The 22,194-nt window shown below is 40.9% G+C and overlaps 1 protein-coding gene across 1 annotated transcript in view; it reads left to right on the top strand.

Annotated features, from left to right (window-relative positions):
- Nucleotides 1-22,194, top strand: part of pear1 (platelet endothelial aggregation receptor 1) — a gene marked incomplete at its 5' end in the record, with an annotated part of 51,291 nt that overhangs the window by 3,074 nt on the left and 26,023 nt on the right. Inside the window, one exon of the mRNA XM_083906688.1 lies at nucleotides 21,528-21,638. Coding sequence (XP_083762814.1) covers nucleotides 21,528-21,638 — 111 coding nt within the window. The remainder of the gene's footprint in view (nucleotides 1-21,527; nucleotides 21,639-22,194) is intronic.

The raw sequence follows: 22,194 nt of genomic DNA, 5'->3' as shown, positions 1-22,194 counted from the left end.
CTCACAGCCGCCGCTGCCTCCTCCTCCTCCTCCTCCTCCTCCTCCTCCTCCTCCTCCTCCTCCTCATTATCTGCCTCTTGATTTTCATGAAGCTCTTCAGTCTTAATCCACATTCTGGATCCTTCTGATGCTCGGTTTGTTGCTGTGACTCAAACCAGTGAAACGTGGCTGCACCCTGAGCAAATATGTGACGTTCTGTGAGTGATGATGATGATGATGATGATAAGGAGTGAAGCAGATTGAGATGTTTGAGTGTTTCTTCTGCAGAGATGTTTCTGCTCTTCTTCTTCTTCTTCTTCTTCTTCTTCTTCTTCTTCTTCTTCTTCCACTAAGTTCCAGCAGGACGTTCTTGTGCCTGTTTGTTGTATATTTATATAAAGGTGTATAGTACAGTGTAGTACACTCTTAGAAATACAAGTGCTAAGTAGGGTTCTTTGGCTTGTCTTCATAGGCGAACCCTTTTTGGCTCCAGGTAGAACCTTTTCTGAAGGTTCCACCAAGAACCCTTTTGAAACCCTTTATTCAGGAAAGGGCTTTTAAAGGGTTCTCTGAGTCCAAACGGTTCTTACTGGAACCATTAGTGTTACCAAGAACCCTTGAAAAACCCTTTCTTCAGAAAAGGGTTTTTCAGAAGCAAATGGTTCCAGGTAGAACTTCAGCCCTTGTAGAAGAACACTTTTGGAACCCTTATTTCCAAGAGTGTAGGAGAACCCTTTTTTTAAATAAAGGTTCCACCTGGAACCCTCTTGAAGGGTTTCACCAAGAACCCGTTTAAAACCCTTTATTCAGGAAAGGGCTTTTAAAGGGTTCTCTGAGTCAAAATGGTTCTTACTGGAACCATTAGTGTTACCAAGAACCCTTGAAAAACCCTTTCTTCAGAAAAGGGTTTTTCAGAAGCAAATGGTTCCAGGTAGAACTTCAGCCCTTGTAGAAGAACACTTTTGGAACCCTTATTTCCAACCCGTTTAAAACCCTTTATTTAGGAAAGGGGTTTTCAAGGGTTCTCTGGATCAAAATGGTTCTTACTGGAACCATTAGTGTTCTTCAGGAAAGGGTTTTTCAGAAGCAAATGGTTCCAGGCAGAACCTCAGCCCTTGTAGAAGAACCCTGTCAGTGATGTGATCCATCAAAGCTTCTTTCATGCACTAATTGCACTTTATCTTCACGTTTATGATGATTCACTCTGAAAAGGCTACAGACCATTTTTGCTCTAGATCTTCGTGAAGTCTACATTTCCAGGTTGTTCGTTGACTCTCTTTGTCTGATATTTTCTTGCTGCTCTGTGTGTTTAAACGTCAGCTGACACACGGCTGCAGACCGTCGTTCCTCAGCAGAACTGTAAAATCCACAGTTTGAATGCAGTCGTATCACAGTTGCTCTCGTGTTGTCAGTGACTTGTGAGTTTTTGAGGGTTTTGATTACGGAGAACTTCCCTTGGCATCATTTCAGTCATGAAAGCATCTGCGAGGCTCGAGCAAAGACACCAGATGATTAACTATCGGACTAAATCTCAGCCTCCTGATCCAGAGTCTTGACCTTGCATCTGCTCTGGCAAACAAAAGTCCAGAGGAAGTTTCTCTGAGCGCAGATTTAACTTCCCTTTGTCCTCCAAGTTTTACTGAACGACCTTAAATGTGCTTTAAAAAAGCTGATTTCTGTCTGAAAGTGAAGACTCTTTGTTCTTCATATGAGATCCTCATTAGTGGAAGAAGAACTCCCCCACTGCTGCCCTCCCTCCTCCAGACTGGTTCATCTATCAGTGTTGTAACGGTGACCGTACAGAAGCGTCTCCTCTCTGACAGCTGCAGATCTGGACGACTGAACATCTGTTGGTCCAGGTCTGTCTCTGGGCCCAGACGAGCCATCGGATCTGTTTTGTTTGGAGATGAAATGGAGCAGAGACTCAAAGAGATGAGGTAGAAATAGACAAAAAAAGAGAGACTGAGGTAAGATTTAATTCATTAGGGTTAATTTGATCGCCCTGTGCCTGCAGCGTCGCACAATTTATTCTTCTGCTTCATACCAGGCACCAGCGTCTGTGCATCGTCTGTGAACGACCACAGTGTTTCTTGACATGTTTATACCCACGGCCTCACACCGTTAGTGTAGTGTGATCACAGGCTGATGTCTTTGCTTCATCTGTGGAATGACCTGCGTATTGAAATCTGTCCGTAAATAATTCAATTTAACACACCGAGACGTTTTGCTTAGACATTCCGAAGAGGAAGAACCATCGTATGTTCTCCTAACTTCTCTACTTGTGCCACGATGAGGTTCCTGTCGGAGGTTTTTGAGAAAGTGGATCTCCTGGAGATCGTTTGACGTATCAGAGGCGATGAAATGTCATCAAATAAACGGTCAGATTTACAGTAAGTGTAAATAGAATATGATCGATTATATGACGAGTCTGTTCACGATCAGGTTGTGAAGCGATTTTTCTTCCTGGTGCATGAAAAACCAGTGGATCTCAGTGAGACGGAATATAATAGGTTTGTTTGTTTCGTTGTTTGTGAGGGAGTGAGGGAGTGAGACGGTGGTTGGATAAATGCGGCAAAATTGCCACTGAAATTACTCAAAACAAACATTAACCGAGACAAAACAGGACATTTTACTCACACACTGTCTTTCATTGTCAATGCAAAATAGACGTAAAAAGAAAAAAACTAATCTAAATCAACTAAAGGCCATAAAATCCTCCTAATATGTCACAGAGACTCAGGAATAATGTTCATATAACAAACTGAACTCACCAACAACAACAGTACAGACTAAATATTTGCATGAAAAACAAATATTTTGCAGACTGCAAATCATGTTTATGTTTTGAAATCATGTTTTGGCGTCATGTGGCGCCACCTACCGCCATCTACCAATCATTGCAGTCAGTAGAGTCTCAGCTGCTGAGCAACCATTGGTTTGAACCAGTTACGTCAGAAAACCAAACCTAAAAGTATGTAGTAGGTGTTTTGAATTTGAATGTAGTAACTGTTTCTGGCCACATTCTTACATATGGCGCCTTTAACCAAGACAAAACAAGACGTTTTACTCACACTCAGCCTTTCATTGTCAATGTAAAATAGACGTAAAAAGAAAAACAAATGTCTATGTTGGTGTAAAAACAGACACAGAGCAGAAGGTGACATGTTTTGAATATTCCTACCACAGCCTTATATAAGCCTTTCAGCCACATATGCTCTGCAGCCGTGCAGATCATCTGGAGCAGATTGGACTGCAGCCCTGCAGCTCGGGGGGTTTTTGGGTCGCTCGCTGTACAGTTTCACTGGGCTCCGGCTCAAATAACCAATCATAAAACAGCAGAGGTCAGGGGGTTTGGAGGAGGAGGAGGAGGAGGAGGAGGAGGAGGAGGAGGAGGAGGGGCCTGCTGCAGCTCCATGGCCGTGACCACAGACGACTCGCACTGCGGCGAGGGTCTTTCCTGGAGTTGCTTTTGTTGGTGGTGTTTTGGGCGGTGGGTGGAGCAGCGGTGGAGACGCCGTTCGTTAAGATTTCTTTGGCCTTTCATCGGCGTCTGTGTGTCGCTGTGGCGTCTGTGTGTGGAGATGGAGACGCAGCAGCAGCAGCAGCAACATTCAGAGCACGGGGGGGTAAATGTTTGTTTGTCGTCAGTGACAATCGTTGGACACAATCATGGTTTTGTCAGTTATGAGACTCACTTTGGTTTGTGTGTGAAAATGGCCTTGATGTCATGTTTGGCAGAACACGGACAAACTCACTCCACCAGCTGTGACCGAGCGCCTCCATTTTACATTTTACCAGAGGACTTATTTTCTTCTACTTCTTCTTTCCAGACCACTTCTCTAAGACAAAGCTCGGCTCAGGAAAGCCAAGATGCAGAGGCGCAGTTTGTGAACAGGCAGGGCAGGCAACTGCTTGGGGCCTCGAACCGATAGGGGCCCCCCGACACTTGGAGCCTGAAGGCTGTTCTTACTCCCCTTAAACAACAATGGGTGATTTGCAATGACATCTCAGTAGGAAACCTCCCTAAAGGGGCCCCACCAGGGGTGATTCTAGAGTCTGTAGGGGCCCAAAGCAAAAATTCCCAGGGGGCCCTTCCTTCCCACCAGTGTTCATCACCTTTATGTTATAAATAATCTGACGCCAACCAAAAATCTACGGATTCAAAAGTTTTGTTTTTTTTTAATACCAAATGAATTAAATAACATGGAAAAACCTTGTGATTTTGAATGTAATTAAAGTATGTTAAAATGTAAATAACAATAAAATACTGTAAATAGCTTTTAAAAAATTATAAATAAACGTAATAAAGTTTATGTAGCGTCAGAACGCTAGCTGACGCTAACTAGTAGAAGCAGTGTTTAAAGGGTGTTCATGAGGAATTACCTGCTGTGGGTTTAGTACACACAAGAAAACTATTTAACTTCTATACTTTATATTTTGTTTATAAGTTTATAATGTGAGTTATTTACAGTGTAATGTATATATTTATTTAAGGTTATATATGATTTTTTTTACAGTTAGTTACAGTATTTTATTTTTCTATATATTTATATCGTTTTATAATGTGGGTTCTTTTTCTTTTTTTTTTACTAAGTTTATATAGTTTTTTAAAAGCTATTTACAGTATTTTATTGTTATTTACATTTTCACCTACTTTATTTACATTCAAAATGACAAGGTTTTTCCATGTTATTTAATTCGTTTGGAATAAAAAACCTTTTGAATTCGTAGATTTTTGGTTGGCGTCAGATTATTTATAACATAAAGGTGATGAACACTGGTCTGAAGAAAAGGCCCCCTGGGGATTTGTTTTTGCTTAGGGCCCCTAGAGACTCTAGAACCGCCTCTGTACAGATGACAGATTATCGCTCTTTTTCAGCATCTGTTTCAAAGGGTTTTCTGTGGAAAGCGACACTGAGGCCAAACAAGGATTTTGCTTATGGAACATGTGGGAGTATAAGAAGCATCAGTGAAGGTGATCAGAGGTGATGCAGCAGCATTTCAGGACGTTCTCCTTTTACAAACCTCACTTATTTTCTTTATTCTCCACTCACTTCTGTTTACGCGTCAAAAGGAAGCGACTGTGGAGTTTTCAGACCTGGATGTTCATGTACAAGATGTTTCCTATCTGTTCCCTATTGTTGGTCCCAGCCTTCGTTCCCCTGATGCTCTGCAGTGATGATTGAAGACAGATCGTGTCGCCTTCAGGGACACGGACAAAAAACCTGTTTTTCTTTTGATAACAAAAGCAAATTTCAGCCCAAAAGGAGAACGAAGTGAACGAGGGAGTTGTGGTCAATTACAGAGTAATTTGAAGAGCGTGTTTAGATTTAAAAATGATAAAGTGCTGACAGGTTGGTAACGTTTCCCGTCTGCGATGCGTTCACAGGAAAACTGCCGACTGGTTTATTAAGTTGTTCAAATCACTGACGGTGATTTGAACAATGTCAGAGAAGCTTCAGGGCGACAGTGAGAGAAAAAGATCTTCTGTGAGTCGTAGACGACCTGCTGCGTTTCCCGCTGCTTGTGTTTGTTTCGGCAGAAGAAAGAAAAATAATCAGTTTCCTCTTCAGTCGTGAACATCGTACTCAGAGAAGACGACTGAAGGCTCTTTTCTCCACCTCCTGCTCTCAGCGTTCGCCTCCCACTGAGTTGTTTTCCCAGGACGTCCTGTGTGTGCTCTCATATCTGACTCCTGTCTCCTCTTTGCTCCATGCATCTTCCTGTTGTGTTCGACCAGGAGTCTGAAACCTCATGTGGCTCTGGAGCCTCGTGTGGCTCTTCAGCCTCTCTGCAGTGACTCTTTGCAGCTGTGAAGAAAAAAAACAATGATTTTTGACACTTTATTGTCGAGATAAAGGCATAAAAAAGTGTTGTGCATTTTGTGCATTATATTCTACATCAAATGCGATATTGAAAAACCTCCCAGAAACCCATTAAATTAAAGTAATGTGTACATGAAGAAGTACACATTTGGAAACCTGTGCATTTTCAGATCCATGTACTTATGTATCGCAGGCGTAAACTACATCCAATCGTTTTAAAGTCATTTATAAGAGGTTGAGTATAAGCAGCAATGCAATGTCAACAGTTTTCTTTTTGTAGTTTTAAAATGTCATAAATATGACAAACTATAGTTCTTTAAATATAGTATATATAAAAAACCTTTATACATGATATTAACTTCATTTTAAGGGTCAAATAGGTTTTTTTTGCAGCTCCAGATTAATTTTATTTGGGTGAATGGGCGACAAAAATGTCTCTTTACATCCTAAAGGTTGCAGACCTCTGTGTTAGACAGATATACAGCGCTGTGTCTCAGCGTTTTCACTTCACCAGGACACACAGTCTGCAGAGCTGACGTCCAACAACGTGAACTCTCTCCACCACCTGTGAGGACTGGAACTCTGCTGGGAAAAGCACGAGCAAAGTAAAAGACGTTTGCAGAGGGTTCAGCTTCAGGTTCAGCTTCAGGTTCAGCACACGTGGCTCAAGTTTGAGGGAAAATAAGACGCTTGCAGGATGATGAGGGAATGAGCTTTTTGGGCCATGTGTTTAAAACAAATAAAGTGACACGTTTAATAAGCTGCAGGTTTCTACCTCGTCCTCCAGAAAGGCAGCACACACACACACACACACACACACACACACACACACACACACACACACACACACACACACACACACACACACACACACACACACACACACACACACACACACACACACCGTGTGCCAGACGTAGCTTGTAAATTTAACTTTTTGGAATTTACAGGCGCAGTTTGGACTGAGTGGAAATAGAGATGTAGAAGAATATAGTGCAGATTATAACTGATGACGAGTGGAGTGAGTTCTATTTGTTGTTGTGTTTCTGTTCCTGCTGCTGATGGTGTTGAAGTGATAGTTCAGGTTTTTGCAGATTGTTTTCTGCATGGACTTTGGTGCAGGAGAGGGAGTGTTTCCTGAAGCCACTGTCGACTTGTGCATAGATTTTATGAGTTGAGTCTTTTGTTAAGCGGCTAAAATCTTCTTTTCCTGGCAGCCATGTTTTCAGTGAACACTGCATGTGTTCATGGTTCCTGACCTGAGCCAAAACAAAGGAAATAAACCTTTTAAAGGCTTTTGCAAAGGCCTTTCCTTTGTTATCCAGGTACTTCTGTATCTCATGCATCTGCCTCCATAATCTGCAGCTCCTCCTCGTAACGACTGAACCTCCCTGCAGACAGTGAAAATCACTCAGGTCTCACAAAGAAAACCCTGTTACACAAATGGCAGAAAAACATCATCAACAGCGAGAGGAGGAAAAAACGTCCTGACCAAGCTGAGCTGAGATGGTTTCCACTTTCCAGTTCTCTGGATTACAGCAGCTGCAGAGAGAGAAAAAAACCAAGCTGCCATCCAGTCACGTTATAAGTGTTTGTCTTAATGGAAACCAGATGCATGGTGGTTAAAGTCTCTTACTGTAAATTGCTTGCACTCACTCTTTCTCTCTCTCTTTCTCTCACTCTCTCATTCCACCGCGACTTAAAGACTTCACATTAAAGCTCTCGAGTATGAAATATACATCGTCCTTAAAGCTGGTGTCGCAGCGAGCGACGAGGCTTCCTGTGATCGTGTTCAGATGCTGCAGACACACGGGGATCCTTATCGTCGTGTCAGTTACAGCAGACCTCACAGGACGTCCATATTTCAATCAAACGCGTCAACAAAGCAGTGATTTGCCAGCAGTGTTTTCCCACAGCAGGGCCTCGTTAATTCAGAGAAGACAAACACAAACACACTGTCAGTCCTGTGAAGACAGGGAGTTTATCTGTGTGAGAGGCAGAAGATGAAGGTTCTTCAGAGAGCTTTTCCTGCTCATGGTTCATGGTTTCAGTTCACACCTCTGCAGCTCCATCAGAACCACAGCAGTAAGCATTCTGCACGCTCTGCAGCTAAAAGTAGAGTTTCAATGGAAAGAAATGTGTGGTCTGTGTGTGTGTGTGTGTGCTCATCTGTGTTTATGTCAGGGTTTGATGCAGAGGTTAGCGATGACTCGGCAGTTTTTCGACCGCCTGCTGCAGTCGAGCGTTTCCGCTCGGCAGCGTCGGTCTGATCGTCTGTTTCCCCTCGTATGAAAGTACAAGTCTGAACAAGTGAGAAGTGGAGAACGACTCAGCTGTGAGGAAGAGGGAGTGAAAGACAACAACAGCTGAACAACAGTTCTGATTCTTTTCCCAGTCATATTCAAACCATAGGCCACACGGTTGGTGTAGAGGTGAGCGATCATGCTTCTGCAGAACAAGGACCTTTTCTGTGTGGAGTTCTGCATGTTCTGTTACCACCAGATTCAAGGTCTTGGACTCAAATGCACGAGACTTGGAGCAGGTTTCAAAAGGTTTATTTGCTTTAATAAGCAATTTAAAAAATTAGCGACCAAAAGTCCAAATGAACAGGGCTCAAAAAAACTCCACCAAAAACAGGAAAATAAAGCTTCAGCCAGGCTGTGAGATTACCATAAATGGGATTGGTCAGTTTCCTCCAACAATCCAAAAACATGCAGATTTGGGGATTATTAGACTTTAGGGATTAGGAGACTCTAAATTGGACCAAAGGGCCATTTGCCCTATGTCACTGTGACTGCACCCCAGCACCTCTATAAAGCAGTAGAACCATTTGTCGCTATATGTCCATCTTCTAGCTCAACGTTGCTGTTGCCTTCACTATATCCACATTTTTCCTGGAGGTTCTCGTGGAGAAATGATTGAATGACGCAGCAGTAAAGTCGTTGAAAACTTTTATTGTGACTTCCACGAGAAGAAGACGTGAATAAGGTGGAATTGTTTGACCGTAAAGAAGAGTCGTTTATATTAAGAAGTCAATGATAACCCAATATATGTCCTCTTTAGCATCTCTAAAATGTACATCTTCAAAAATAACTTTTTTAAATGAATAATAAAAAGAGCAGAACACAGTAGTTTCTATCAAACGATACTCAAACAGTAGCATATTGTGTAGTTGTTGTTTTCAGCTGTGTATTAAAACACAACAGATGAATCACTGAGTCTTAACGACTGCAGGACTGAGTTAATGAATCAGATGATGAAAAAGTGTGAGTCATGACTGTGTCGTTTGCTGCTCAGTCAAACACAAACACTTCCTTCACTCTACACTTGGTTATGTTTGGTTCATTCAGAGCATTTTTCCTGTGAGTTTAGAGAGTAATTCAAGAGCAGAGTCTCTTTAGTCTGAAGAAAACAAACAGAAGAACTATGAAAGCAGACAGAAAACACAGTTACAGCTGTGTATCAGTAGAGTGATATTTGATTGATTGCATTAAAGCTGTTGTCGTTGATCGATAACTCCATCAGAACCTTTCAGCAGGATGTAAATCAAGAGATCTGAGAGAGAACGAGACTTCAGCAGCTTCTCTAGAGTCTGTTTACAATCTTAGAGAAATCAGAGTTCAGGTTCAGGTTCATGTGACTTTATTCTAGTCCTGTTTTTTCTTAAGATTCCCTTAAGGATTCATAGGAACATTAATTGCTGGTGTATTGAGCAGCTGTGCATCTCTTCAGTAGAACGTTTGCTGAATTGTTTGATGGAAACTGTTGCAAAGTAAGAACACAGTCATGTAAATGTGAAACCTCTCCTTAAGAAAGAGCTTTTTCCAGCTGAAACTGAAGTGTTTCACTGCTCTGCTGCACCAAAGCAAAACAGAATGGCACTTTTCCACCATACAGTTTATTTATTATTTTACTCAGTGTTTAGTTTGTTAAATACAATCACTTACTTTGTGTATTCTAAAGAAACGGATGATTCTCTAACATCAACAGAGTGTGTCGACTTGTGTTGAGGCTGTTGCTTTAACTTTAAAGCTCCTCTTGACCCTCTGACCTGATCTGTGACCTAAACATGGATGAACGAGTGAGGACTTTTGTAAAGTTTAATCATGGAGAGATTATCTGAGGCTGTAGCTGTGTTTACCATCACGTTCTGACCCTGAAAGAACTGGTTTTTGAAGCACTTTTACTGAAAGAGAAAAAGATAAAAGCCTAACGGGGATTCAGATCTTAAAAATCTAAAATATCACTTGTTCCTGGTCCCATTGCAGACATTTCCTGGAAATTTCATCCAAATCCATCTGTGATTTTTGAGTAATGTTGGTCACAAACAGACAAACAAAACATAACCTCCTTGGTCGAGGTCAAAAAACCCTTGATTATATAAATTTAATTCAGTTTAAAATTTGCCTCTGGCTCATAATAAAGACTCGGCTAAGGCTCGGACAGATGATGCACAGGCTCAGGTCAGGCAGCTTCTTTTGGGCCCAATCTAAACTCACTTATGAGCCACCGTAGTTTTGGCACATTCGATAACACATGACATTTACTAATTCAACAACTAAAAAACGTTACAATCGCACAGATCCTCATATACGTCCTCTCCAGACGGAGCTTTTCCACGATCATGGTGCAGCTGGTTTCAGTCGTTTTCTGCAGAAGTTAAAAGCTGCAGGATCTCTATGATCAGGACCAGCAGAGCTTTGTCCTCCGTGCATTGATCTCAGCGTCCTCTGAGGGCGATAAGAAGAAATGATTGAGTCCATCATATATATCGAGGGCCGGCTCCACTTGGGGATTTAAAAACAAGCCATAAAAACTTTAAACTCCGATCTCTTTTACTGGCAACGATTGACGAGAGAAGGCAGAAGTGATATGGATCTGTGGGTCTTTGCTGGATTCTGCATGAGTTGCAGGTACATGACGGCGTTATTGGGAAATCCATCGCACTGATCAATGTCACTTAAAGATAAAAGCATGAACTGTTTGTTCTTAAGACGATCAGAGAAACGCTGATTTAGGGATTGTTTAAACGTGACGCTAACCTGCAGTCAGAAGTGCTTCTGTTGGTCTCTGTGGACTCAGAGGTTTGTCGGCGCAGGTTTTTACAATGAAAAGCTGTGTTTTGGTCAGAGTTTGTGGAGAAGCTGTGTGATCCCAGAGCATTACAGCACATATAATTACAGCGCTCTATGGTCATGTTGCTCTCAAACCTCAGCACTTCAGAGAGGGGACGCCATTTTGTTTTTTTTCCCACCACCATTTCGCTCTTTAACGTCTGAATAAAGAGAGCAGACGGGGTTTGAGTCGAAGGTGTTTGACTCTGTGATGATGTTTGTTCTGAGTCACTGTATTTATCACAGTGTCTGAGTGTTTGATTTTGGATTTTCTGGACGCGTCGGCTTCCTCTGACCGATGAAGCCACAGTCATGCTGCTGTGGTTTGGGGCTGGAGTGTGAAGGAGTCGCCAGTTTGCAGTTTGCAGTTTGCACTGTGGCTCAAAGACTTTAGAACACACACACGACAAAAGATGAACAAACTGATTTCCATCAAAGTCCCGACCTCTGCATCACAGAACTTATATATCACAGCCAATGAAATGGATTCACTGAGGTCAAACTGAACGTCCTCTTTTTGGAGTCCCTGCTCTAAGATGACATGCCCAAACTAAATAGAGTAAATCTCTGCAGTTACAAGCTCTATGTGGATTATCTTGGTATCAAAATAAAGATAACACTTGTGAGATTCCACCAGAGGTGTAAGTTTCACTGTAGATGTCACTGTGTCAGAGTAAATGTACATTGAACACAGCATAACTGAAGGATTTTTTTCTCTCGCCTAAAAAAATATTGCATTTTAAAGCAAATATCACCTTTAAAATATGCAGCAGGAGCTTAAAAACACATGGAGGTCGTGTAACAACATGTGGACATGAGCTGTGCAAAGTCTGATGCTGCTGAAGTGAAGCAGAGTGAAATTACAGAGGTTTTAGTAAAGAGATGTCTGGGTGTTCTCTCTGTTGGCACAGTTTGGCACCACCTGTGCCATTTGAGATTTCTTAGGTACCAAATTATTAAAAAACCCTTTAGTGTAGTCTGTAGTCTGACATTTAATCTGTAGTATCCAACATATATATGAGTTTTATTATAAATAATTTAACATACAGGTGAATTCATAGTTCAGTAGTAGAACAGAACCAAGAAAAGATTCTGAAAGCCTGACCCAGCTGGACTTTACCATTACCAAACATTACCGTACTGGACCAAACCAAACCAAACCATGATGGAAACACGACATAAGTTATAGTTCTAATATTTAGAGTCATGCAGACGATTAGAGCAGACTGTGGGAGGAGGCTGTGGTGTGATTGACGACCTTCTGGTTCCCACACTTTCAGTAAGCCACACCCCCTCGGTAAGCCACACCCTCTCAGTAAGCCACACCCTCTCAACTGTACAACAGCGTTACCATGGTAACCTTATCAATCCAACAACAGTTGTCCACATGTCTCTGCTCTCCATCAGCGTATCACAGAGACTCTGACCTCACTCCATCTCCAACACACACACACACACACACACACACACACACACACACACACACACACACACACACACACACACACACACACACACACACACACACACACTTGCATGTAAGGAAGTTTCTTCACATGTGAGGCTGTAACTACTGTCTTCATTGTTTTTTCATATCAAATCATGTAAAATAATGATCTTAATGAGTCTTGTTCAGTGTCGTATTCACAAAAACCAAAGATATTGAGTTCATGAGAACGTTAGGACGAGTTATTGTAGTTAATGCTCGCTGCATAAACTGGGTTTCTGTGAACATACGTCTGCATTTGAATAATAAAACAGTTAAATGTGACACGTATACGCAGTACATCCTGCAGAAATACTAAATAAATGATAGTCAAACGTATGTTATACTCAAAGCACAGTGGACATGTTGGTCAGGGTATAATCCAACAGTGATGTTAATGCACAGTAATAACTGCAGTACACTCATTCTCCTGCACCAGAGGCCAAAAAACAAAGAGAAAATAACACTTATCTGAAAAATTTGTGATTTTCTCGATGGACTTTTTTGCAGGTCGTGAAAAGTTTAGATCGACACAGACTTCTGTCCCGAAATAACATCCAAAGGCGACATATATATGTACATATATATATTATCATGAGTACTGTTCCTTTCTGAATCTTTCTGAATGCTTATGGTGTCAGTACCTCGTACAACCACCGGGCTGTAAGAGCAAAGCTGCAGAGATTCACTGGGTAAAAAGTTCAACAATTCTCTCTCTGAATCCAACCCTGCTGAACTCAATCATAGCGATCCAGACTTCCAGGATCCTGATCCTCATCATCTCTGTCTCACTAGATCATCTTTGTGTCACGAAAAACTCCCTCGAAAACTTCAGCTGCTGCTGAGCTGCCACGAGTTTTTCTTCCTTCTGCAGCGTAGTGATCTGAGTATAAACCACAGAATACACCACCTTTAACTGTTTAACACGTCTTTACTGGAGACGCAGTCAATCATATTGATGTCGGGAATCACATTTTTTCATAGGATGATGTTGATAATGTGGCAGAATTAATGAAATATGTGGGTGTTTTCACTGTTTCACTGTTTTAAAGGGTCTTTACCCTCCAGCAGTAAGTGACTGTGAGCCAGAGCCTCTGTGGTGTCACAGCAGAAGGAAAACAGCTTTATATCCACTTTACTGTAAATGTGGGTGAATAATAGGCTGGAGAGGGTGTGTGTGTGTGTGTGTGTGGGGGGGGGGGGGGGGGGGGGTCTGTGCCTGTGGTTGATGTCACATGAACGACTCTTGGAAAAAAACAGCCCAGTTTTCTGCACTCAGGCAGTTTTTATAGATGTGTTTTATTCTAAAGGCTGAGCTGAACATTTGTGACACACAGACCTCTGGGAAAACGACCATGTGATCCTCCATCGTCTTCATTTAAATATCATTTAAGCCACTGTGTGAAATACAGGGGGGTCTAAACTAGGGCTGGACAATTAATTTAATTTTATTCATGTTTTTGATTTTGGCTTCTCACGATCATAAAAACATTATAATGGAAGAAAAACTATTAATGCACCGCACGGCGCGGCGTGTATGGAAATTCCTATGCTAGAAAAACACCTTGAATGCACCCGTGTTACGTGCAGCTGCAGCAAGCGAGTGACGTGTGTGGAAAAAAAATATTTTTACATTTATTTATTTTTTTCATATATTTTGGAAACTGGGGTTTCCAAAAAATTATGGAGAAAAAATAAAAGTTGGAAAAAAAATGAAAGTTTTTTTTTTTTTTTTAATTAAATGTTTTCATATTTTTTGGGAAACTCGAGATTTAAAAAAAAAAAAAAGTTTTTTTTTTTTTTTTCCTCATGTCACTTCAGGGGCTCCGTAATTTCTGGCTGTTCTTTTAAATGACATTTAAAGTTTTGGTGGTTGAGTAAATACTCAAGTTTTGAAATCAATGAACACGTGTTTATTAATCATGATTTCAATATCAGTCAAAAATAATTGTGATTAATATTTTTGCCATTATCGTCCAGCCAGAGTTTAAACATGTTACAGTGTCATTGATGTCATTTTCCTAAAGATCTTTTTAATTAATGTTTTAATTTCAGTGTCACCTGTGGTGGTGAAACCCGGTTATTAATGTGTATTTCACACACTGATTTAAGCTGCATCCTCATCATGTGATCATATTGTTGCCCAGAAAGCATCTTCATCCTTGTTTTTGGATCTTGTGCCAGTTCATAATGTTCAGATCATTTCTACAGAACTCACTGTTCCATATTTTAACATCAAGGAGAGACGACAAAAGAACGACACCACGTGTTCACATGAGTTCACGTTGTGTGATACAGAATCACAATCACTGGGGAATCAAATTCAACGACTCTTCATTGTTTTAATGTGATTATGAACCAGTTTAACTGCAGATTTTTCCTCCCTCTGGAGCCACTGGTTGAATAAATCACGTAATAAAGCTCAGCTGCTCTGATGACATTTAAAACTGTCATTATCAAAGCTAATGTCAGCTAATATCAGTGGTGAAAACAACAAATCACAACTAACCCTGTCAATAGATAAAGAACGAGGGATTAATGAATTGTGATCTGTGATTAATCTAATGAACGTCTTTTAATCTAAATCAGATCCATATAAAGTGATGTAAGTACACAATAAAACACACAACAAAACGTTATCGTATTAATTAATTACACAAAAGTCAATCAGAATATGATGATAATTATTATTAACTTTACTTTATCAGCCACGCATGGTTAAACTGACCACATTACAATTATTTATATCACTGATGCTGATAAAAAAGCTCACAACTCACATACAGAAACAGTAAAGTTAGAGATTAAAACAGAACCTTTGCTTTTTCACATCGTCCAACAATTTCCACTTTACTCTAAATTGTCATTATTATGTAATTACTAAGTGTATTATTCTGTTCTCTAGAGCTTTGTGAACTTATTCTGAACTTTTCTTTCATCAGACGTAGAAAGTGTAAAGAACGAGCTTCTTCTTTTCAGATTTGTGTTTTACGATGAAAACGTGACACAGGCTTTAAATCAAAGCTGCAGATTCATTATTTAACTGTTTGTTTACATCAATCTTTCAAACACATCATAGAATAAAAGTTGACTTTATTTTTTATAGTTAGAGAAACTCAGAGAGAAAGAATCTTGAGGTGAGTGTCCTCCTCTTCCTCCTCCTCTTCCTCCTCCTCCTCCTCCTCCTCCTCCTCCTCCTCCTTTTCCTCTCTCTCTCTCTCTGCAGTTTGTTTTTCCATCTGTTTTATTTTTCTTTCCCTCGACGACTTCCTCTTCCATCGAGTGACTAATATTTTCTCCCTCTATTAGAACTGTGAGTGAAGAGAAAGAAAGAAAACCAGAGAAAAAGGAACTGTTTGATCAGAGCCACGTCTTTTACCTCAGAATCAATCAAAGCTGTTTCTACTTTTTCTAAACAACCTGTTATTAGTTAGAAATCAGCTCGAGGGAATAAAATTTAATTAAATTAAAAATAGAGAAAGTCAGAATAAACTGCTTAATTCTGAGGGTTTTCTTGGAGCCAGAGTTTAGTGATTCAATTCCTGCTTCAACTGTTCTTAAACACCAAGGAGTAAACTGATGAATTACTGAAGAAAAGTAAGAAGAAACTTTGCACAAAACAAAGTTTTACTTTAAAACAAATGTTTAAGAAGTGAAGGAAGAGCCATGAATCAACCACAACCACAGTTACTTTACTGAAATTATACTTATTATAATTCAAGGAAGTAAAATGTCCTTGAATGTGGAACTCTTCCTTTAAACCATTGGTTCTGAAAGTGTTGCCCGGGGGCCAATGACGGCCCACAGAAACATTTCTGGCCCCGCAATGAATTACAGTTGATAGTTTTAATCCAGGAGCGACTAAGCTTGTTAAATGTTTATTGGACATTACTGGATACAGACCAATAAGTGTAAACAAAAATACTGTTTACCCTCGGTCCAATGTTGGGTTCCTAAATTGGCCCTCAGTCCAATGTTGGGTTCCTAAATTGGCCCTCAGTCGAGTGTTGGGTTCCTAAATTGGCCCTCAGTCCAGTGTTGGGTTCCTTAATTGTCCCTCAGTCGAGTGTTGGGTTCCTAAATTGGCCCTCAGTCCAGTGTTGGGTTCCTAAATTGACCCTCAGTCCAGTGTTGGGTTCCTAAATTGACCCTCAGTCCAGTGTTGGGTTCCTTAATTGTCCCTCAGTCCAGTGTTGGGTTCCTAAATTGACCCTCAGTCCAGTGTTGGGTTCCTTAATTGTCCCTCAGTCCAATGTTGGGTTCCTAAATTGGCCCTCGGTCCAATGTTGGGTTCCTAAATTGGCCCTCGGTCCAATGTTGGGTTCCTAAATTGGCCCTCAGTCCAGTGTTGGGTTCCTTAATTGTCCCTCAGTCCAATGTTGGGTTCCTAAATTGGCCCTCGGTCCAATGTTGGGTTCCTAAATTGACCCTCAGTCCAATGTTGGGTTCCTAAATTGGCCCTCGGTCCAATGTTGGGTTCCTAAATTGGCCCTCGGTCCAATGTTGGGTTCCTAAATTGGCCCTCGGTCCAATGTTGGGTTCCTAAATTGACCCTCAGTCCAATGTTGGGTTCCTAAATTGGCCCTCAATCCAGTGTTGGGTTCCTAAATTGGCCCTCAGGTATCAACACTTTGAGAACCCCTGGTTTAAAGAGTTAAAGTTGTTCCATCATGTTTTCACCTCCGTACACGACTGTGTTCTTTGACTCTTTAACTAACATGAACATACAGACTAATGTACTAATATTCATCTGTCAGGATTAAGACTCTGAGACTTGAGTTGTCAGCACTTTTACGGCCTGTGATTGAAAGAGAATAAAGAAGGAACATGGATTCTTCTGTCTAATGTCATGTGTTTTCATTTGGTCTTTGTTGTTGCTGAAGCTTCTGCGGTCGTGGAAAGAGAGTTTCATCGTTCACTCAGAGCTCAGCGTGGACATGAGCACAGGGTTTGAGCTAAATGTCCCTGGATCCTAAAAATACTTTCTGTCTGAACTTGTTTCAGTGTGTGAGACTCGTTTGATGTCATAAAAACACAAGATTAGTGTGTGTGTGTGTGTGTGAGACCTATTTTCTGCGTTATAAAGCGACATGAAAGTGTCACAGTTTGAACGTCTGTTTTTTTCATCACAAACAAGACCAGGAAAACACACTATCGTTCAAAAGTTTCTTGTCACTTATAAACGTTTTTCCAATAAATATGACATTAAATGAATACATTGATAATGTGGTAAAGCACTATTAATAGAATATGTACATAGGTGAATAGAGGCCCATCTCCAGTCTTCTAATGGTATGTTTGCTAATAGCGTTAGAAGGTTATTGGATGATTAGAAAACCCTTGTGCGATGATGTTAGCACAGCTGAAAACAGTTTTATTTGGAATAAAAATCATTATTTCTAACCTCGTCTAATGTCTCGACTGTATTTTCTATTCATTTTGATGAATAAACGTGTGACTTTTAATGGAAAACACAACAAAAATTGTATAAGTGAGCCCAACACTTTTGAACGGTCGTGTATATTTGCCCAAATATTGTGTATTTGTGTTTTTCTGATCTTGAAGTGGAACGAGTACAACATGTTCTGCTTAATTAAACGTTCTCTTACTTTGGAGCGGCCGTGGATCGGTGGTATGTGTATGTGTGTGTGTGTGTGTGTGTGTGTGTGTGTGTGTGTGTGTGAATGGGTAAGACAGATGTTTAGAGTTAACGGTGTGAATAGGTGAATAGTGTAGTGTAAATCAGCTCTGATTGGTCATCAGGACTAGAACTAAGTACTACAGAAATACAGACAAGGATGTTTATTTGACATTTGTTTGACATTTGCAGTAATAAAACTTTGATTTGTTATTTTCCTCTGATTCAGAATTCACTGCAGACAAACACGTGTGTGAACTTCATGCATGAATGTGATTTGATCTGACTCCTTATAGTTATAGGTCATTTCTTAACTTTACACAACATGCACTAAACAAAGCAAATAGACCCAGAATCACTGTGTGAAATCAGGGGGGTCTGTGGGGGTTAGACCCCCCTGATTAACACTGGAGACCCCCTGAAAGCCTCAAAGGTCTAAACTAGGTCTGGACGATTCATTGAATTTTATTCACAATTTTGATTTTGGCTTCTGTACATTTTTTTTTTTTTTTTTTTTTTTAAACATTTCATAATTTTTTTGGAAACTCAAGTTTCCAAAATATATGATTTTTTTTTTTTTGATTTTTTTTTTTTTTTACACACGTCACTCAATTGCTGAAGCTGCACATAACACGGGTGCATTCAAGGTGTTTTTCGACCATAGGAATTTACATACGCATGCATTAATCGTTTTTCTTCGTTTTTCTTCGATCTGCCTCAAATTTCGCCTTTGAGGCTTTCAGGGGGTCTGGAGTGTTAATGTATTTGGCACAGTGGTCATTACCTGTTACCAGTGGATGTGATCACATTACTGCTAATGTTAGCTGTTGAGATACATCATGCTGCTCATGTAGCCTTTGAAAACGTCCACATTTGTAACTAGAAGAAGCTTCAGTTCTAGACACATTGTTGCAGACTTTCTTTCTAAAAACAGCAGCTCTTGTAGCTCCTCCCTCCTGATGCAAACAGCAGCTGAGCTCAACTCAACAAAACAACTGCGTCTGCTCTCATTAACAATCCATGTGCGGTTGAAAGCCTTTTTTTTTTTTCTTTTTTTTTTAAATGCAACACAATTAAAACAAAAAAAGGGTCATGAAAAATATTTACCTCCAGTCCAATGAAGTGGTTAACAGTGACGTTAATGATCCCTCTTAATAAAAGACACATGTCTGTTCTCATTAAAACTTTATTTTTTGGGAGGTGGCGCGTTTTTCAGCGTTCGTGCCAGAGAAAGAATTAACTCACACTGACACTGAACTACAGACATTTTCTCAGGATTTATCTGCTCACTGTTCACTCCTGCTGATTTATGCTGCCTTGCTCACCGAGCCAAAACCCAGAGAAATGATCAGCAGACACCGTCCATGTAAATCTGAGCGTAAATGAGCTTGTGATTGACGTTAGCAGAGTTCTGTGGTTTCAGCTTCTGCACACACGTCAAATACTTCTTATTCTGGGCTGGATTTAACAGCCAAGACCCAAAAACTGAGCATTTGCATTGACTGTAAATGAGTCACTGACAGTGGTCGTAAATGAGGGTGATGCATTATTCAAGAAGCCACAGTCACTTCCTGCCTTTGTCATTTTCCCTCCATTTTCTCAGTTCACCTGTCTGTCATTTTGATGCTGATGAGTTGAGTTTTTAAACCCTGGCCTTTTCAGATGATCTTCTCAGATCATCACAGATAGTTACCAGACGTCAATGAGACCAGAGTGAAGCTCTTTTGAGACAATCACAAGTTTAATGTTCTGACTGAGTCTTCTGCCTCTTTTGAATCACCTGCCAGTTTGGACAAAGTCTTCTTCCTGCCTGTTTTTCTGCGAACCTGAACCTGGACTCTGTTTTTTGCCTGATGGACTGTTCCATCTGCAATTGATTCCCGCTCTGAGTCGTGACAATAACACCAGAAAAAGTCGCTAGATTTGACGCTGTTCGCTTTTGACAAAAAAAAAAGTCACTAGGAGGGTTTGGAAAGTGGTCAGATTTAGCGACAAAGTTGCTAACTTGGCAACACTGATCATGAAAGGCTGAAATAGGCCTGTTGAACAAAGGCAGTGATCTAAGGAAGTGTTTTCCACCAAAAAAAATGTGCGTAAAAGCAACTATTTTTTTACGCGGGATGTACAATATCCGATATGCCAATATTTCAGCGGTGCTTGGGCCATTACATATCCTACATGCCTTATCATTTCACCCCACGGAGTGGGAGTAAAGTATTGGTTTTAGTGGCTCTGTCTGTTTGTGCTTCCACACATGCACTTGCCAATATGACCAATAGAGGCCGCCAGAGGCTTGTTGCATGAATGGGGCGAAGTCTGCCCATCTCTGATCGCCTTGTTTTCATTGCATTATTTCACATCTATGAATGTGCAATATAGAAATATATGAACTCATGAGATAATCCTGGTTACCAGTGCATTTTCGGATAGACTTTAAAATCTTGATGTTTTCCTTTTTAAATCCTTAAATGAGCTTCTGACTGAACTGCTGCAGAGTCCAGTCAGAAGCCTTAGGTTGGCCAAGTTTTGTGGTGTCAGAACCTCAGCATGTTCCCAGACTCCAGACTTTAAAATCATCCTTAAATCATCCTTATATCATCCTTGCTGCTGTTTCATTCATGTGATCATGTTCAGCACTTTGACTTGTGTGTCCAGTCCTGATCTCAGGGCTTGAATTTCAAAGTTCTGCTGGTTCGTCGTCTCCTCACATCTGAGATGTTTTCTTGTAGAGAAAACTTGACTGACTCTTTATCAACATGATTTCTGAGGAAATGTGGCCACGTTCCCATGATGCTTTTACCACCGTGAGTTAAAGCTCAAAACGCTGCCCCTGTTGAACTGGTGTTCCTCTCCCTGGGAGAGTTTTGAGAAGGTCCGTCCTCCAGCTCCCTGAGAGCCTCGGGTCCCCGTGACCAGACGCTGATCAGGTCCAGATGCTGCTGAAGTGTGGACGGGGACAGCAGACGAGTGTGGACGGTGATTGATGGAGGTCAGGGTGAAGTTGGGATTCACGTTTCTCCATCTCCCGCTCAGGTTTTCTGCTGCCGCCTGTGTTTTATGTGCTGTTCAGACTCGTGAGCAGACGGCGTCGAGCTTCATGTTTGGCTCGTCGCTTCACCTCCGCTGAGTGTTTAACGAACTCTTTTACAGTCGGACGCTAAATCTTAACCACATTTTATAGGTGTTTTAGAGGAGCAGGTTTTCACCGAGTCTCTCTGCACACCACGTAGAGAAACCTTAATGATTCTCAATGAAAAACAAAAACAGTGAATGCAAATCTCTTTCTTTGTGTTTGTATATCCTCTGTTTTCCCTGTCATGTTATGAAACGATGCAATAGGTTGACCCAGAGAAGCTAGAAGAAAGAAGGTTCAGATTCATTCAGCAGTTTAACGGGATAAATGCTGTTTAAATGTCGCTTATATTGCGTCTGTCTCTTATATTCTGTGGCATCGTCGTGATATTCCTGTTCTCTCTCGTCCTCAGGACCATGCCGACCAGGCTCAGCGTCGTCGTCCTCCTGATTCTGAGCGTGCTGATTGGTCTGAGTCGCTCCCTCAATCCAAGAGACCCGAATGTCTGCAGCCTCTGGGAAAGGTAAGACTCGAGTAGATCCACGTTTCATTTTGGCTGGTTCAGGCAGTGTGTGAACGATGGGTTAAACTCGGGATGCACTGAAAGTTTGGCCACCGAAAATGGCCAAAAAAGCCATTTTCGGTTTCGGCCAAAATACTTTAGTCACCAAAACAATGTTGTGATGAGTTAATGCAAAAACTGCTGCCAAACTCCCCACGACATTCACTTCACACCAGAGAACATTCTCTCTCTTTGAGTAGTTAAGTAAAGACATCAGCTCATCTGATGCATCTGTTATTCCCTTAATTACAGTGTGAAAAGTTCACTCTTAACAGTTTGTCAACACGTTTTACTGAGATCTACTCAGATCTCTGCACTTCATCTGAACTGTACTTTATCCCCGAAATTGTACACAGTAATAGTCAGCATCGCCCTGAACAAGGATCCGTTAAAAATATTTGCATATCTCTTAAGGAATAATTTTGATTAATTTTTGAAAATCAGGAAATGATCCATTTGCCCTGATGCACTTTGACAGTGAACTGAGTTTTTTCAAAAAAACAAAAAGTATCTCGGA

This window comes from Microchirus variegatus (genome assembly GCF_963457635.1).
Source record: "Microchirus variegatus genome assembly, chromosome: 20".
In the NCBI taxonomy this organism is placed as follows: Eukaryota; Metazoa; Chordata; class Actinopteri; order Pleuronectiformes; family Soleidae; genus Microchirus; species Microchirus variegatus.
The sequence above is the reverse complement of the archived record's forward strand: the minus strand, read 5'-3'. Positions and strand labels throughout refer to the sequence as shown.